This window comes from Diospyros lotus, chromosome 3 (genome assembly GCF_014633365.1).
Source record: "Diospyros lotus cultivar Yz01 chromosome 3, ASM1463336v1, whole genome shotgun sequence".
In the NCBI taxonomy this organism is placed as follows: domain Eukaryota; kingdom Viridiplantae; phylum Streptophyta; class Magnoliopsida; order Ericales; family Ebenaceae; genus Diospyros; species Diospyros lotus.
The window spans coordinates 37398879-37418917 of NC_068340.1; the positions used below are offsets into that span (position 1 = coordinate 37398879).

The 20039-nt window shown below is 36.3% G+C and overlaps 1 protein-coding gene across 2 annotated transcripts; it reads right to left on the reverse strand.

Annotated features, from left to right (window-relative positions):
- Positions 1 to 416: 416 nt before the first annotated feature.
- On the reverse strand, positions 417 to 19921 carry LOC127797025 (zinc finger CCCH domain-containing protein 48-like). Of its 2 annotated transcripts, none has more exons than XM_052329480.1 (10): positions 19328 to 19917; positions 18960 to 19055; positions 18349 to 18444; positions 16976 to 17065; positions 16183 to 16284; positions 15726 to 15872; positions 14873 to 14992; positions 14723 to 14782; positions 1019 to 1116; positions 417 to 895 (listed from the first exon to the last, which is right to left on the reverse strand). In XM_052329480.1, exons 1-10 carry the CDS (start codon positions 19652 to 19654, stop codon positions 751 to 753), a joined length of 1281 nt encoding a protein of 426 aa, XP_052185440.1. In that variant the 5' UTR covers positions 19655 to 19917; the 3' UTR covers positions 417 to 750. The 2 variants fall into 2 exon arrangements, 1 of the variants encoding a protein (XP_052185440.1); XR_008022108.1 differs by lacking the exon at positions 417 to 895 and adding an exon at positions 14167 to 14383 and having other exon boundaries at positions 19328 to 19921.
- Positions 19922 to 20039: the final 118 nt, after the last annotated feature.

Below are 20039 nucleotides of genomic sequence, written 5' to 3' on the forward strand. Positions count from 1 at the left end.
TGCCTTTAGTTAGCGAGTGGTGACCAATTGGTGTGTTATGAAGTTATCAAATTCTTTGAAAATTTTCCTAGTTTGATTGTTATTGATTTTATATTATAAAATTAGATCATTACTAATTAATTCTCTTATGCTCTGTTGCACAAAAAAAGAAAATAAAATAGAAATAAACCTAATAAGAAAGAGAGTAATGCATGATTTTGAAATCACATATTACACTCTTTATCTTTTAGTTAAAAAGATATAATAGCCATTTGTCATTTAACGCCCTTTGCAAATGCCGAAAATTATTATGATGACATGAACGGCAATGTGTCATTCATAAAAACAATAGAAAAGTCACAGCCACTAAATGTAAAAGTGCATTTATTTTCTTATTTCTCGAAAAAGCAAAATATATCAGAACCACAGCTGCCAGCTGCACAAAAAGACTTCCTATATTACAATGATGAATGAACTGACTTCGGAAAGCAAGATCATATAGAATTATAAGGTTGCCACCTACAGCTTTTATGCCAACAAAAAACAGAGACATTCATGCAGGTATCTTCCTAAACAATACAAAAGACCAAAATAAAGGGGAAAAAACAGCATATTGTGCCGGTAAACCACTAGCATTTTGCTAAAAAAGCAATTGGTTCTTCTAATCAACTAAAAGATACAACTAATGACTCAAAATTGTTTAGATCTCTCGTCTTATAATTTCTTTTACAGAGACACTTACACATTGTAACAAGATTAAAAATTTATTCATCAAGAGGCGGCCGCGGCTGGTTCGGCCAACCACTTCCATACTCTCACTTGACCTGTTCCATCACCAGTAAAAAACAGACCACCTGGACCCATCTGTATCGACCGAATCTCCTGCTCTGCAAATAGCTTACCCCTCTCTGAAAAACTGCACCCAAGTAGAAGAAAGCTTCATTAAATTGATGAAACAAGAGATGAGCCAAAACCAATCAACCTACTTCCACAAGCGAGCAAGATAATGACATGATAACTAAAAGTTGTTGAAACTCACGTTGGCAAGTCGTAGATGCGAACAGAGTTGTCGTTGCAAGAGCAGAATAACACGGGCTTGGCTTCAGAATCGTGCATGCCACAAAGGGTGAGCAATCCCTGCAGCAGGAGGTTACCAATTAAATTAGACTTCTACAAATATAGGTACAAGTGACGAAGATTGTTAGATAAAGAATGTGACTTGCAAAAATAAAAGAAAATGATACCACGAGATTTTTGGGCAGATATATGTATGAGCGGGTACTTCTATCATAAAATTTGTTGAGTCCATTAACATGACCACTTCTGGCATAAAAATGTGTCACTCTCCCAGTGCACCAGTAGAATAGAATCCCCTATAGGTTTCATGAATATCCCAGATACAAGTTCCCAGAACACATGTGAGGCTTTAATGGACTACAAAAATCAAGGATAGAGCATAATGGTGCCCCTGATCAAACCTAAATATCATGTACCATCAACTGCAGAACCTCCAATAACCTTTTAATCCTCGCAGGATTCCCCAAAGGCCAAGCGGGGAGTAGATAATGCAAACATCTCAACCTTAATATGACTCACCAAGGATGTATTTTCCTCTAAACCCATTTTTAGTATACAGATTTCGTGGCTTACCATGATGATATAGATATTCAAACTGCACAATGGCAGAGAAAAGATGCCTGAATTTCTAGTTTCCCTATTCAAGAACTTCAAATTAATGACTTCGACTCTCAGATCCCTGTTCAGTCATCTATTCCCTCACCAACAGAGCTACGAGATCAACAACTTTCAGCTCGAAATGGAACTCTAATAGCCTCACATATAATTGCCAAGCACCAATAAGGCAATAACCATAGAACAATTGAACTTACACTACCATGTTTTGCATGTTCTTTTTAGAAAAAGAAAATCCAGACTAAAAGAATTCTACCGTGCCTCTGCAGAAAAGGTATTCCCTTAACGCCTGAAAGTTTAAAATTTCTATAATATTGTTCCTAATACAGTTAAATAAGTTGTATTCATTAATCAATGCTGCAACCAGATACTAAGCAAGAGCCCTAACCAAAGAGCTAAAAACCATTCTTAAATAGTATGGAGAGTTGTGGTTTTCTAACACAATGACAGTTCATCTTGATTGATAAACTGGACTTCTTAACTATCAGCAAAACAGATTATGAAAGGATATGTTGGATTACTCCTAACCTCAAAGTCTGTGCTTAAGACATCCATGAGGCAGTTATCAATAAGATTTTGGATGATCCTCCTTTTGTGACACCACCACCACTAGTATATGTTACCTCCAATGGGAGTATCTCCTCAGACAATGATCAAAAGTATGAAAAATCATTCAAGAATCTACCATGCTGACGCAGCATGTAGTGTGTGTAAAGAAAACACACAAAAAAAAAACTCTTGAAAGAATAAGTTTCAAGTATTGAGAACAAACTTCAACGACCAAAGTTGGATTCTCAAATAGGCGCAAGAACCAAAACTGCTTGCTGGAAAAAACCGAACTGGTTTGCTGCAATTTATTGAATAGAAAAACTAATTACAACCCTTAGCTTCTAGGTATATTTATAGAGTTTGGTTAATCCATTTAATACATGTAAACAAAATGCAACTAGAATCCTAATAGAAATAAAACTCTAATAAAAAATAAAGTAGAATCCTAATAGAAATAAAACTCTAATAAAAAATAAAGTAGAATCCTAAAACTTATGAGGTTTCGCTATTGTTCCGGCGCTACTATTTGGGCCGGTTCTGGGCTGCCTGGTTTGGGTCGGATCTGTCTTGGGCCGGGTCTTAATCGGTAATCGCATCATTCACCTCCACTTAAGAAGAATTCGTCCTCGAATTATGATCCGGGTATGACAACTCAACATCCAGCAAATACAAAGAAAGATAAGCAACATTGAATGTTTTGGAAATACCCATATGATTAGGCAAATCTGCAACATAAGCATTGTCATTGATCTTCTTTGTAATCTTGTAAGGACCATACTTCTTTGGCTTGATCTTGTTTTTCTTTCCTGTTGGAATCCGTTCATTCTTCAAAATTATCATGACTTCATCTCCAACCTCAAATATCTTGTGCTTTCTATGCTTGTCAGCTGCCTTTGGCTACTCAAGTACTTAAGAGCTTGGTGATCCATGTAAATAACAAACTCTTTGGCAATCAAGTAATGTTCCCATGTTTTAAGAGCCCTCACCACTACATAAAACTTCTTATCATAAGTATACCACTTTCTTTTGGCTTCACACAACTTCTCACTGAAAAATGCAATTGGTCTCTTCTTTTGAGACAACACAACACCTATACCCACTCTACTCGTATCACACTCAATCTCAAACAATTTGTCAAAGATTGGCAAAGTTAAGACAAGAGCGGTACATAACTTTTCTTTTATCAAGGCGAAACTCTGCTCTTGTTCTTCACCCTAATGGAACTTCCATTTCTTTAAACACTCAGTAATTAGAGCCACAATACTACTAGTGTTTGATAAACCACTTATAGAAAGTTGCTAACCCATGAAAACTCCTCACATCACTGACATTTTTAGGGGTTGGCCGCTATCTAATAGCTCGTACTTTTTCCTCATCTACCTTTATGCCCTATTTGCTTACAACAAAGCCCAAGAACAACAAGCTCTCACTCATAAAAGTACACACTTTTTCAAATTAGCATAAAGTTTGTTTTCCCTCAACACACTCAACACCTCCTGAATATGTCCCACATGCTCATCAATAGACTTACTATATATCAAAATATCATCAAAATACACCACAACGAATTTATCAATGAAAGAAGGTAGTACTTGATTTATTAGTCTCATGAAAGTGGTTGGTGCATTGGTTAGTCCAAAGGGCATGACTAACCACTCAAACAAACCGTCTCTTGTCTTGAAAGTTGTCTTCCACTCATCTCCTGGTCGAATTTTGATTTGATGATAACCACTTTTGAGATCAATTTTGGTAAAAACCATAGCCCTTAAACATGTCGTCGAGCCTAGAAATTGGAAACTTGTACCCAAAAGTAATCTTGTTGATGGCTCTGTTGTCAACACATCCTCTAACTCCTATCTTTCTTTGGTGTCAATAATGTTGGCACTGCACATGGACTCATGCTAGTCTGAATGTGCCATTTTCTCAACAATTCCTCTACCTACTCAGGAAAAATCTCATTCTCCCTAGAACTCATACTGTAGTGTGGTAGGTTAAGCAAGCTATCATCAAGAATCAAGTCAATGTGGTGTTGAATATCCCTCATAGGAGGTAACTCATTAGGCAACTCCTCAAGAACTACATCATGAAATTCCTCCAATAATCCCTGCACCTCCACTAGAATTTGATTCACCTTCAGTGGCTCACTCACGCTCTCCCCCTTGACAACCAACAAGTGAATCTCTCAAATATCCCCACACTCTCTCACAAACTTAGTGTGCTTATGTGTAATGGTAAGAAAATTCTACTCCTCCACTTTAGAAGCTTTGGTTTGGTTCTTTTCCACTATGGGTAACAAAGTATAATGCATACCCTCTTTCTCAAGCTGATATGTGTTCTTCCTACCTAAGTGGCTTAGCATCCACATCAAATTACTAAGGTCTCCCAAATAAAATATGGCAAGCATCCATATCAACAATATCATAATAGACTTCGTCAGAATACTTACCAATAGAGAAAGACACCTTGTAGTGTTCATCCAAATGTATGCCACCACCTTCTTTGATTCATCCAATCATGTAAGGGCTTGGATGTTTTTTAGAAGTTAGCTGCATCTTCACCACCGCATCTCTTCCTATGATGTTCTCCTGACTTCCACTATTAATAATCAACTCAAAGATTTTTCCTTTCATCGTACACATCGTGCAGAAAAGCTTATGCCACTGAGTAGTATTTTCATTCTTTTGAGATAGCATTAACTTCCTCACTACACAAGTATACTCTCCATGTCCATACTTTTCTTCGTCATCCTCTCCATCAGGCCCGCAATATACTTCTTTCTTTAACAACATCTTCCTCCATTTCTATAATATTAATTGATTTTCTCCTTGGACAATCACTAGACCGGTGCCTAACCTCATTGCACTTTAAACACTTTAAGAAAACAAGCTTTGCATAAGGGTTATTGGATTTTGGAATATTAGAAGTAGTATCTCGAGTGTTTCCCCCCGCTGTAGCCTTATTAGGGTTGATTGTATTAGGTGGATTGAAAGATTGCATTCCCTGAACCAACTTGCCTCTATCAAAAGCTGCTTGTTTATTTTTATTCCCGCTATACCGGCGATAATTGTTTTTACAGGGCTCTCTCACTCAACATTAACTCATCCTTTAAAGCTAAGTTATTTGCTTCTTGCACACTCAACCATCTGAACCCCAATTTTATCACGAATAGCAGGATTCAATCCATTCAAGTAACAAGTTGCTTGTTGATTGTCACTTTCTGATAATTAATTTCTCTTCGCCAATCTCAGAAACTCAAGAAGTATATTCATTCACACTTTTCATTCCACGTGCACATCTTTGATAGTCTTCAAACATGCATTGATCATAATCAGGGAGTAAAAATATACCTCTTAACAGCTGTTTCATTCGTCTCCATGTCTGAACTGGGTGTCGGCTTTTCCTCAATCTCGTCTCTCTCAATTGCTCCCACCAAACAAATGAACCGCCCTTCAATCTGTAAGCTACTAACTTGACTTTTCGTTCACTTGGGATCTCCATGTATTCGAAAAATCGATCAACCTCAGCGATCCAATCCAGGAACCCCTCAACATTAAGATCTCCACTAAAGGTAGGAATATCAACCTTTAGTTTATACTCATTGCTGCCCCAATAGTTGTGCTAATGCGCATTCCTCCTAACCCCTCTACCACCAGGATCATTCTCTTTATTGCTATCTTTAATCATTGGTCTTCTAGGATTAACAAGGACATGATTAATGGGTAGTCTTCCCGCTTTGGCTTGATTCACCCCATTATTCAGGTTTCTTTCATCATCAACTCATAGTAAAGCGCCCAATTGGTTGTTGATTTGCTCCAATTGCTGCTGGATGGTACAAGTTACTCTTTGATTGCTCTCCAACCACAGACAACTCCTGATCACCGTCACAAGGCTGGTTGCTACCATTACCTTCACGATTGGTCATCTAATTGGTTGATTAACAGCTCTGATACCACTTGATGCAGCGTGTGTAAAAAACACACACAAAGAAACTCTTGAAACAATAAGTTTCAAGTACCCTTGAGAGAACAAACTTCAATGACTAAAGCTGGACTCTCAACTAGGCACAAGAACTGAAGCTACTTGCTAGAAAAAACCGAACTGGTTTGTTGGAATTTATTGAATAGAAAAACTTATTACAACTCTTAACTTCAAGGTATATTTATAGAGTTTGGCTAATCCATCTAATACTTATAAACAAAATCCAACTAGAATCTTAATAGAAATAAAACCCTATTCAAACATGAAGTAGAATCCTAAAACTTATGAAGTTTCGCTATTGTTTCGGTGCTACTGTTTGGGCCAGTTTTGGGCTGCTCGGTTTGGGTTGGGTCGGCCTTGGGTCGGGTCTTGATCAGTGACTGCATCACATGCAATTTATAGAGATGATTGGTGTACTAAAATTTATTTAGTTGAACCTATCTCGTGGGATTAGGACTTGACATGTCATTCTAAAAGCTTGAGACCTGTAGGTAAATCTGCCCAATAAACATGCCCAATATACTCAAGAAATCATAAGCTTAATTCCACTAGGTGGGGTTAGCCATATCCTTTGTAAGGCCATTAAATCTTATGCCATTTTTAAGGGTTCCCACCAAGTTTTCATTGGTCTTCTCCTTCCTCTTCTTCTCCCTCTCAATTTGTATATATATGCACATAAAAAACAAGCTTAACCAAAATCCAAACCACATGCATCGACTACACAGGTAAATAAGCTAAGCCAATTTTTTATTAGGAGTGCCAGTGCTTCAAATATAGTCTTTTCAAATGTGAAAGTGCCCGATCATATTAACTCTAGATAATAGATTAAACAGATGATAGTTCTAACTTTCTGCCTAGTGCCTATAGTTTGTATTCACTTATTGGACTCTATTGAATTGCCTTAATTTGCCTTATTCTTCAACTAAGTTTGCTTGTCAACCAAGAATGACCCTAGTCATTAGTGCTCTTACCTTACAATAGCTTATAGTTCCTAAACCCTTGCTTCTATCATAAGTTGAATTTCTTTTTTTTTTTTTTTTGTGCCAACTAATGTCAAGAGATGAGCCAGATGTAAAAAGTGAAATTGAAAAATAAGCTTTCAACCTTACCATAGAGCAGTATTGTTAATATTGCATGACACGTGATACTCTTCGTATGACTCAGTTTGATACTCATCCCCATGGATACAAACCAAAGAGTGAATCAGATTTTTGCTTTGAATTGCAACCTGAATCACATGCATCATATGATACAGTTCACAATTCACAATTTATGATTTGAAAATTAGGCCTTGTCAGATGACAATGATGATAGTAGTGCCAATAGTGGCATTAATCTTTAAGGGGAGGATAATTAGATACAAATTTAGTAATATTTTCTCATCATTTTAAGGCTTTATGACTTACAATTTTTAGGTTTATGACTAGTGTCAGACTTATGGTTAATTTTGCAATCCTTGGTAGCTTATTTTAGTGCCATATGTGTTGCGTGAAATCAATATTGTTAAACATGGGTTAAAATTACTATTCTGAATATTTTCATTATAAACATCTTTTAGATCATATTTTCTAAGCTATTTACCAAATTGTTTTCTAGCTCACCATATTTATCAAATTGTTATTGTATCTTACAATACAATATGCTTCACGATTTGGAAATTAGGCCTTCCTATTCACGATCTATATGTTGATTTGACAACTATGCCAAAGAGTATATTTCAACAGTAGAACTTACAATATGGACAAAAGTTTTATGTGGAAAACCCTCCAATGTAGAGGGAAAAACCACGGGCCAAGGCTGCTCATGAACATTTTAGAAGAAGCAACTTTGGCATTTATTAGCACAGGTATATAGCCCACTTCACGGGGTCTCAGCTAAGTCTCCATCCACGTATAGTAGATGGCATTAGAGTACTTCAACCGATAACTTTATTTATTAAATTATTATTTGATGTTCAATGTCATGTGAAAATTTTAGAAATCCTATTGGGTTGATGTTCCATATCAAGTTAATCTCTGAAGTGCATATTTAGAAGTATTTTGATCTGATTAAGAGGTAAGGTTTTAATAACTGATAATCGCTACTTGCACAGTTTGACTCTAGGAGAAGAAGCATCCGAAACACACAGCATCCTGACACCAGAGTCAGGAGGAGAAGCTCCAAAAGTGTGCAGAGTGAACTGGTTCCAGAGCTGATAATGGAAATGATTCAGGTGATCTTCATAATACATCAGAGCACCAAAAGAATAAATAAATAAAATACATAGAACCTCTCTAGAGGATCCCAGAACTTTAACTTTAAATAGATATGGATACAGCAACAATAGAACTCTACATGAAGCACAGAAAGCCAATCGTAATGGTCATTCATCTACAGCAGAAAGCCCAGCTAAGAGCTATTGAGCTATCTGTTAACTTTCTTGTCTACAGCAGCACTGTGTTATATATATATGTTGGGGCCACTTTTCTTGCCATATAATCCACCTGACCAAAACGTGAATAACATAGGGATGCTTGGCAAGGTTACTAACATATATAGAGGTGACCAATGATTATTATTGTTAGTCTTATACGCACAATAAATTTCGCTTTGTTTCCACATTTTGGGACTATAACCTATTTGCTTCTTTAGAGGTGTGAGCGAACAGATTTACGCTCAAACTCATTGGTTCATGTTGTTGCCTGGGCATGCTAGATTGCTTCTCAGCTTTAGGTTGTCTGTGTTTGCTGACTGCATGGTTAACCAATCAGCCTGTAACTTTTTGTGTAAAACATAAAAAAATGTTCCTTCTATCCACAAGTATTTAATTATTCATGAGCTAGATGTCACGATCCTAGAGTTTGCCTAGGGTTTGAATAGGAATTTGGAAGAAATCAAGGGAGAATTAGTCTGAAAGAGAGGGAAATACAGCAAGAATCAGGGGAGACTAACAGACAGAACAGAGGGGGAGAGAGATCAGAACAATTGAGAGGGAAATCAGAATTCAAATGTCATTCAACCATCTGATTCTCTAACTAATCCAGCCTATTTATAGGCCTTTACAATAAAGGTACTAACAGCTATAGCCGAAGAGTACAACCAAAAGAAAATACATATAATATGTATTACTATTATATCCTTGGGAATTCCTCGGGGTCGTGACACTGGACTAGAGAGTATTGTGAATTTTAGAGAATATATGCTATAGAAATATAAACATGCCTATCTACGTTAAGGAATTTGTCTTTAGAAGGTTGCGGAGGCCCATATTGTAAGATGTGATATTAGAGTTTCACTCCAGAAATGTTTAAATTTCTATCTTTTTTAATATTAGACTTAAAACCTTCTAAGTTCATTATGACTTTCATTAGGACACTTGTATGGATTTAAAATCATTCATCACTTTTATCCTTTGGTGACTTTAATTTCTACATGGCTGAACTTCGAAAAATAATACTATTACATCCAAATTATATTCCATTTAATTTTTTTTACAAAATTGAAAAGTTCATTATTGTGTTAAATTCAAAATATTAATTATGTTTTAATTCTTTTATTAACTTAAATAACAACTTTAATGCACAAAACAGTTAATAGATTTTTACAATTAAAATAGTATTTAATGTTAAAATTAAAATAGTAAAAAAAGCACTTTACATTTCAAACAACATTAATGCAAAAGCACTTCTGTCGATGTGTTTTTGGGTAGTTTGGAAGTTAAAATAACTTTTTTCAATGTCAAGTCACACGCCAATTGGCGCATGCATACAGATCTTCATCCTATTCTTCCAGTAAGCATAGTTGCCAAGCCCCCAAGCGCGAGTGAGTGTGTGTGCCTGGTAGTCTTGGGGAGTTTGGAAATGATTTTGTTAGTCAGGTTGCCTTTATCTATTGCGTGTTCGCCAATCAAGAGGAAGAGGGACAACATGTAAGCTCCTTGGATATACCTGTGGCTCTTTAATGTTCTCCCAAAACGTTGAAACTAGGCTCTAGGCGATCGAAGGCATAGATCTCCAGTAGATTGCCCGGCGGCCAAAGGTCGAGAGACCCATTTCAGTCTCTAATTTAACCACCAGGGATGGAAATTTTTTCTGTCTTTGATTTATAGCCAAGCGCTAAATTGTTATTTCTAACAATATTCTCATAATAATATTTTTACATATGTGATTCTAGTAACAGTAGAAATTCCATAAGAATGCCAAAGATGTATTAAAGCCAGTTAGAATGATGTAGTATGGGAGGAAGAATCACCAGAAACAAGTGTAAAGATTGGCAAAAACAGTGTAAGATCAATTCTGAAACAGAGATCTTAAAATTAGGGTTTACAAAAACCTCAAAGTTGAAATAGAATAAAAAACAGCTGCCTACAAAGTCTCTTAAAATATTATTTATGCTAAGTTACAGCTATAATAAATCCTAATCCTTGATCACATAGGAATGCATCTAATTTAAGGAATCTATGTTTTTCTAAAAGTCATGTGCTAGTCACATGACTACTTATTAAAACTAATAAATACAGTATTTAAAACCTAGTAACTTAAATATTAAGCATAATTAAACAAATAAAAACACTAATAAGAAAAAAACTGCTCCTGCATCATAGAACCACAACCTAGAACTGACTTGGATGGATAAAACCTACCATACAATTCTATATGGCTTGGTCAGCTTCAAACTGATCATCTGTTCGTATTATTAGAAAAGAGAACATGTCCATCAAATGTTCTTTTAACTTATAAATGTTCTTTCAACCTAGAAATTTCAACTTCTAAATGGTCAATTGATTACATATAAAGAACTTGCATGTATCTGGCTAATAATTCAGGACAGCTTTCTCAACAAGTCCAACGAAGCTAAAGGTTAAAGATTACATATAAAGAAATGCAGGAAGGAGAATCACCATCGCCAGACTGGCAACTGTAACATAAAATTGTCCATCCAACAACTGAGGACTACTTTCTCAGTAGGTCCAACCAGACCCACTAAGGTTTAGGTCAATTTTCAAACACCCCATGTGGTTTAACTTTGTTATTCTGGGTCCCTGTGGTTTGTTTTTATTTTTCAATCAACTCCTTCCATCAGTTAACAGCCAACAAGCATTACTAAATTTTCCTGGAGTGTCATTTTGATAAGCTCTAACTTTTCTTCTGTGGTTTGAAGACAGGTGTGTGTGTGTGTGTGTGTAGAGAGAGACAGAGAGAGAGAGAGAGACAGAGACAGAGAGATGGAAGGAATAGTTAAAAAGGAGATTAAGAGAGAAGAGAAATGGAAAAACAGAAGAAAGAAAATGGGAAATCAAAGTAAGAGAGAGAAATATAGGGGGAAAAAAATAGAGAAACCAAATGGAACATAAAGAGAAGGGCAACTGGGATATCCATGTTTGTTTAAAGCAACACCGAATCTTAGGAGAAAATAGGGAAATCGAATGGAACACACACACACACAGAGATTGGCATAATTACGGTTGTCTACAGCAACAACAAATCTCTTTCCATGTTATAGAAAATGTCAATTCACAAAACTCAAATCTTTCCCTGTTAAAACTCCCTTTGATCCTCTTTTTTTCAAAAAGCAAATCTGCAATAAATAATATGACCAAGATTTCTCAATACAGAAAAACGAAATGCAACCCTAGAGCCCATGCCCGCTTCTCTCCTCTGCTTCTACTTTCTCCCTTTTTTATGATCATGCCCTTTCTCTCCCAAGATTACCCTGAATCATCCTGCTCTTTTCTGTGAATTGTTTCAAATTCAATTGAGGCTTTTAGAGGTTTTTCAGATTGGATTCACTCATAAGTAACTAAAGACTTCTTGTTTCCCACTGGTGAAAGTTGCAGAGAATGAAGTTGGAGATAAGAAGAAAGGTGATAAATAGCAGAGAGAAATTTAAGCTTATCAAGACCTCACAGTTTAGGAAAATTTAGAAACAACATTGGACTCCAGGGAACGAGTTGAACAAACTCAAACCACAGGTGTTTATAAATTTGACTTATACCATAGGGGGTCTGGTTGAAGTTTACCCTTTTGAGAAGGGCATGTTATTATAATGAAAAGCTGAAAGCAGAATCCATGGCAAAGAGTGCAATTTGAAACGGATTGCAAAGGACTTGTATCCATACAAAAGAGCAACTGCAGTGAACTTCAATGGCACATAGCATATCCTTTTTAATCTTTAATATCAGGCAGTTCTTGGACAAGAAGGATTGGTCCTCCAGTTATATTAGTAGAATGGCTGATTCTGTAGTACATATGTTAGCAAAGTGGGCTAAAGCCACCAAATTAGCCTCCACTCCACTCTTTCTCCCCCAAAATGCCCAAGAGTAAACGTTCTAGAGAAAAGCCCCTTATAGGTTGTAGTTCCATCTCCCATGTTGCTGTAAGCCCTGCAAGGGCAGAGTTCAAGAACTCCCTAAGAGGATCCTAGCTCAGGTCTTCCTCAAGTTTTCAACAAAGTTTTACTTAGGATAAAGAAGGAACAAAAGAAAAGCTTAAAGGAGAATCATCATTTCCCAACCATTATGTGATGGAATTCCCATGCGTTTACATCCTATACCAATAATATTTATCAGAGAACCTCATCCCTGCACACATGATTCATCCTATTTCAGTTACATCATGTACTGCTCAGGGAAACATGAATGTGATGACTACCATTTCATATCACGAAACATGCAAATAGATAATTATTGGTGTGATATTTCAGTTACTCAAAATTAGCAATCCTTTGAAAAGACAGATAATGAATGCGAGGACCACTTCACCCTAGGTTGCCTGGTTGATATGCATAAATGTAGCACTGCATTTGAACTAGTAAAGTTAAAAGTAAGTGTTGAAAGGTGCAGGAATGGAGGTAACCATTGCAGGATTTGGGCATTGAGATTGAAACATATGCAGTTGCCAGGCCAGGAAACTGCACCAGACCTGGTTACCTAGGAATTCAGTTCGTATTCAAGCTCAGTTGACCACTCCTAATTCTAATATAGAGAAATATCTACAGATATGCACAATCAAACCCATGCCAGAGGTATGGGTAAAAGATGCCAATCTCCTCAGACATCCAGTCAGAATAAGAAAAAGAAGCACAGAACAATGATAAAAAGTACTAGATATCATATTTAGCTGCTTGATAAGCCAGACCATAAATGTGAGGACCATTTCATTAAGTGTTGAATAGTACAGGAATGGAGGCATTTATTACAGGATTTGGGTATTGAGAATGGAAACATATGTAGTTGCCAGGCCACAAAACTGCACCATACCTGGTCATCTTGGACCTCATAGTTAAGCTCACTTGACCAATCCTAATTCTATGCTAATCAAATATCTATAGTCTGCACAATGCCTAACCAAACCCAAGCCTTAGTACAGTAAAAAGTGTCAAATCTCCAGATGCATCTAGTCAGAAATGAAAAACAAAGAATATACTAGATATTCTCCTCAGGTATTTGAATATATTTTCAACATGTTGCAACATCATATGGATAATTCTGAAATTTACAAAGATAAGCACACAGACAGTAACCTATACAGTTCTCCATCCTACAGAGAAAATAAATCAATAAATAAATTATGCTTCGAGGCCAAGGGATGTCCCCCAAGCATAACAGATCTCTAATCACATAAGCACACCAAATATAAATGCCAAAATCAGGTAAAAGTGATAATATCTTTCTAACAATTTTGCAGTAGCCAGTAGGATACATGTGGTATTTCAAAAATTTGCCACCATACAGTACAAGAAGCATTACTATTTTAATTTTTTTACTACTGGCTGATAGAAGGTGATACATTGCCAGGACAAATCCAGTGGAAACACCAAAAACAAACTAACAAATCAAATTGGCAACCTTGAAACACAGAAACGTAAGGATAAATATGGAGAATGCCCAAGTCATAAACTAACTCCCAACACTTTTGATAATAGGGGTTAAAGAAATTCAGGTCTTTGTGAACTTCAATAACTGAAAGTTTGTAGCAGGAAATTTTATACCTCCAACACTTTTGATAAAAGGGGTAAAAGAAGATTCAGGTCTTTGTGAACTTCAATAACTGAAAGTTTGTTGTGGGAAATTTTATATGACAATGGTAGACAATCAATTTTTTGGTACAGCCCTGCCCCACATGATTTTTCTTTTAAGTAACCTTGGTCAGTATCTTGTCCTTCTGCATTTTGGGGTCCAGCACTTTATCCAAATCAAAGGAGTCCACTAGAACCACAAAGCAACATCAAGTCATATGGAAAATCCAAATTGTAACTAATTCCCAAGGAAAAATGCTAATATAGCATCAAAACCTGTGTTAAGAGAGATTATCACAAACTATTGTCCCTATAAATACACCGATAGAAACAAAGATATGAAAGAATCCATAACACGATTATGATAGTCATGCTCCAGACACACCAAGGTTTGGTGGCAGATCTATTCATATGACTTTCCTTATCCTTTTCAGATTAAGCTGATGCATTACAATATTAACTTGCTGTATAGACATTAGACACATAGAACAAACAAAATACGAGCAAGGAAAAATTTTGTAGCACATACATGTTCTTCATTGTGAGTGTATGTTACTTCCAGGTTTCCACTGTCAGTGGCAACCCAGACCTGCATAAACAAGAAACATCAAATCAATAAATCTCTCAATCCCAATAAATGCATGAAAGTTATGACCGCATAAAGGAAAAAGATACAAACCTTTATTGTTTTGTCCAAGGAACATGATAAAAGGAACTGGTCCCAACAAAGAACAGACATCACAACCGAAGTATGCTCTGAAAGTGTCTGTAAACACTGCAGAGTTTCAAGGTTCCACACCTAAAAGCAAGATAAGTATATGTTAAACATGATAGACCTCATGATCAAGATTGTTAAAATCGAGATTTTAAGTGGCATTGAAGGAAGATTTATAAAATCGAATCGTAAACTCGGATCATAAAATCGTAAGATTTTAAAGACAATTAAAAATTCTCTTTAATGTATGTAAATATATGTTCAGAATGACACAATTTTATAAAAAAAAATGAATTAATATTGCTTCATAACACGATTATTACAATTTATAACCGTATTTCTTATGAATAAAGTACATGTATGTACCTATTTCAAAATAAATTTATCTATTAATTTCAAAAATACTAAATAATATGAAATTTCTAAATATTAAGTCCATCTTCTGTCAACATTCATCGATAATCAAAATTTTAAATATTAATTTATATATAATGTAAATTCTCATAAGTCAATCATAACCTAATATAAATAAAAAAAACACACATTGTTAAATATCTAACAAAAGTATGCGAGTTTATGCGTTTACAGACTAAGTTCACGAGTTTATAGCATTGAATCGCGAGTCAACTCCAATTCTGTAAAAATCAAAGTTTATAAGTGAGTAGATTTGTATAAAGTTACGTGACTTGTAAACTTGTATGAGTTGACTCGCGAGTTTGACAACAATGCTCGTGATAATATTACTATGACAAAAGTTGTAAAATCCTCTTTAGATTACAGAAAACTGGACCAGAATGCACCACTTCAAGTGACTTACTCTTATAGAATTATCCATGGAACCAGAGTATAGCCTACCAGCTCCAACAACTAATGTGACAACAGATAGAGTGTGACCCTTAAGTTCTGCAGCTGGTTCAAAGCAGTTAGTAACAGCATTAAATCTCCATGCCAATATAGTCCCATCCTGCAGCAAAATTTTCATTTACCAAGTAACAAAAGTCTGCCAATATTGCGGGTGTGTGTGTATGTGTGTGCGCGTGCGGGCAGGTGGGTGGGTGGGCGGGCGTGTGTTTGTGTGAGAAAGAGAGAGAGAGTGAGAGCAACAGAGAGAACTCATACAATGGTTTTTTTAAAGGCCTTACAAGTTAAATAAACAATTTTAGTTCCAGCAGAAATTAAATGGAAATGGAAAACCAGCAAAAGTTCTGCAGACTATGAAGAAAATATCTTAGTTAAAAATGAATTATTTAATAAAATTATATAAGAAGGTTTACCTGTGTACCCGCAAAAAGCAAATCATTTCCAACAGCCAGGGCATACACTTGTCCAACAGGTCCACTAAGACTCAGATCAATAACAGTTTGTATGTTCCATGCCTATATGTAACCACCCACATCCAAGGAGGCAACGTAAATTACATACACAACAAAAAAAGTATATCTGTTAAAGCATTTGTTCTAGATTAGAGCTTGTAATATAAGGGATATTCTCATGTAATGTTTCTGCTGTATTTCTAGAAGGATTTTATTATTTTTCTAGGGCTGACCGAGGTTGTTGTAACTGCTCTTTGGGCAGTCGGTCAGGTTGAAGTCTCCCGCCTTATTTGCTTATAAATAGAGGCCGTGGGGAAGACTTTGATGTATGCTTTCTTTGTGAGTTAGCGAGCTATCTTGGGATAAGATTAAGCAGTGAGGAAGAGTGTATATCTTTCTTGTATCAACTCTATATAGCTTTTAGGTTTTTGGGCTAGGTGAGAGTTGAGTTTGAGTGCTTTGTAATCTTGTATAACATTTAAGATGGTGGAGAAAGTGGGGGGCGAAAGCCAAGCTGGATGTAGGTCTTCTTTAAGACCGAACCAGGGTAAATTCTTGTGTGTTGTGTGTTCTTGATTGGTTCTTGATTTGTTTTCTGATTGCTGGTCGTTTGCGATTTAAGAAGAGATTTCAGTTGAGTGTTTGAGTGATCATATAAGGGTGAGATCTAGGTTAACAATATCAAAAGAAGAGAGAATGAATTGGTGAACTACAAATAAAATCAAAAGTGCAGAAAGTATGGCTCCCACCTTACCTTGACAATGTTTGGAAGACCAACAAAAACCCATGGGCCTTCACTAAGCATACAACCTACTTCACCACCCACATTTATTATCCCTGCACACTGCAGAAAACACAAAATACCATGCAATGTGCATTAGTTTCACTTACCTCCATTAGCTTGACAAGAAAAAACTAGGAAAACCACATAATTTTAGTAACAATTAACAATAAAATTCAGAGCATCTTTCATTTTTGTTTCTTTTACCTTTATGAGCACATCTTTGCAAACTTTTTCAAGAAAGTTAAAAATGCATTTCCTCCTTTACTTCAAAATATATATAAGAATAATTACTAAGAGGAATCCAAACAGCACTTTACAATTACAAATCTTGATTTTTTTTCTTTCTCCAAATGTTATTGTTGTCATACAAGAAAGGATAAAATTAGAAATGAAGTTATTCGTAATAAGGTAGGAGTAGTGCCACTCGAGGAAAAGATGAGAGAGACTAGATTAAGATGGTTTGGTCATGTGAGAAGGAAACTAAGAGACGTTCCTGTGAGGAGAGTTGATGAAATAGAACAATTAGTCACAAAAAGAGGTAGAGGTAGACCCAAGAAGACTTTGGGAGAGACATTAAAATTTGATATGAAATATATGGATCTAAATGAGGATATGACAAAAGACAGAAATACATGGAAGTCTAGAATTCATGTAGCCGACCCCACATAGTGGGATAAAGGCTGGATATGTTGTTGTTGTAAATGTTATTGTTGTATGTTTGCATCAAGTGTAGCCTAGAAGAAATCAGTGAAGTCAATTTTATCAAGCGGCTAAATTGGTTAAGTGAAATTATGTATGTCAGTAACTTATGTATGAGAGGTATAATAGGAAATGTGCAGTCTTTTATATTCCTTTGTGATATCTGCCCAGAATGTCTATAAATAGAAGACATGGGGCAGTCACTTGGATAGAATTGATCCTTCTAAGTTTATGAGTGCTGTATTGAGAGGAAAGTCTAGAATCAAGATAGTCTTTGTAATCTCTATTGATGTTGTACTCGTGAGAAAGAGGGATTCTTGTGTACTGATTTCATCATTTTAGTGGATTGTTCTCGGGATCTAAGAGGCTGGATGTAGGATTGCTTATTGGCGATCTGAACTAGTATAAACACAGTGTCTTCTTGTGCGGTTTGCGCATTTCTTCTTCATTTCAATTCTGTCTTTAATTGTGTTATCTGTTTGTGGGTTATATTGTGTGTGGTTGGGTCTGTAATTGGCCAAGAACTGTGAATTCCAGTGCTCCCAATTCAACAGTTATGAATATGTAAAGGAGGTTTTCTAGGCAGAAGATACAAACAACAATCTAACCAAAAAAAAAAAAAAAGAAATTATATTGGAAACAACCTGCCCAGATTGACAGTCCCAGACCCTCACAGTCTCATCCTTACTCCCTGTGTAGAGCTTATCAGACCCTGATGGCATGGCTATCCCAGTAACAACCTGTTCAAAGCAAGATCATTCAATAAAAATGAACATAAAAAATAAAACCAACAAAAATTGGGAACAAAAAATAAATAAATAGAACGCCTTCTGGTGCCCCTCAAGGTAACATGTATAAGCAAACCAAAACAAACCCAAAATGAATAACAAAACACAACCTTTAATGCTACATTTCATATTAGGATTCCAGATGGTTGCCAAAGGAAAGAAAATTCAAACTACCTGTGCATAATCAAACCAAGAACTAACCTTTTCACCCGGAAATATAATTTTTCTCCTCATTTTTTATGAACTAAGATAGTAAGTAAATCTACTTCAAACCCTGTAATTCTTTTTCCTATGTTTTTCTCTGCCCACCACCACAAAGTGAGGAGGCTTTTGCACTAGAGACACTCTTTAAAAAACACAGCATAAGAAAGTGATAGACCAAAAATCACAAACCACATCAACCAGCCATTAAAATGCCTAAAAGAACTCAAATTTCATAAACTAACTGTGTCTGATCCGCATATTACCTTCTGGTGTCCCTTGAGCTGGGTCAACAGTGAAAAAGAGTCGCCCGTAGACCATGTATGCAAGAATCTACATTTATCCCCATAACTACAATTCCCCTGCATTCAAAAATTAAATTTTCGTTTGTTTCCACTATCTAACAGAACAAAACGAAATACTAGAGCAACTATAACTTTTGAGTTCCCACTGAGACACAGTTACACTGGAAAACAAAACACGATTGTAAATATGCAACGCATAAAACTGCTTTGCCATTCGTACAGATTCCAATTTTTGCTTCCAAAACACTTCAATAAATTTCTGAATCCTCTTAAAATGCTTCTGTTGTACGCTAACAGGAAGAAATAACTTGAACGAAATTTTGCCTTGCCTGAATCCAGTAGTTACAAACTTTTTCCGTCTTTCTAACAACCCGACCGCCACCGCCATAAGCCCGTCCCCAGCTCGAAGAATTACTGAAATTGGGATTACGGCGGGGCATGTCCTGATCACCAGCGAATCCATGGGGTCGCTTGGAAGACGCCGTTCCGTTTCTAGGAGGTTGCTGTGGAAGCGGTAATTCCCTGTGCAAGAACGGACATGGGTAACGATTGCATTTGCCCGCTCGCCAATGAATGCAAACCTTCTGGTACTTGCTGTCGCTCGAAGTTGAAGGTCCGAGCCTCTGATACACACTCTTATTCCCATCAAAATCCATGATTGGTAATTCAGTAAACTGATGTGATCATCACAGGAGGTGATCAATCGGTGACTGATCAATGGACGATTGTGCGTTAAAGGAGTTCGAGATCTGGCGAATTAGTGTTATAAATGAAGATGGCAGATAATTGATGGCGTGAATTTGGGGATTAGGGTTTTTGTGGCAGACCTGTGAACTCTTTTTTCCTCTGCGAAGAAGAAGAAGAAGAAGAAGACGCATAGAAGGAAATTATTACTCGGCGACTTCCACTTTTTCGGAATATTGCACCGATGGCCCCTGAGGTTTGCCCGAGGTACATATCGCGCCGATGGCCCCTCACCTAAAAAAAAAATAATGTTAAAAACTTTTATCCGTTTCTTACATTTATTTTAAAAAAATATTC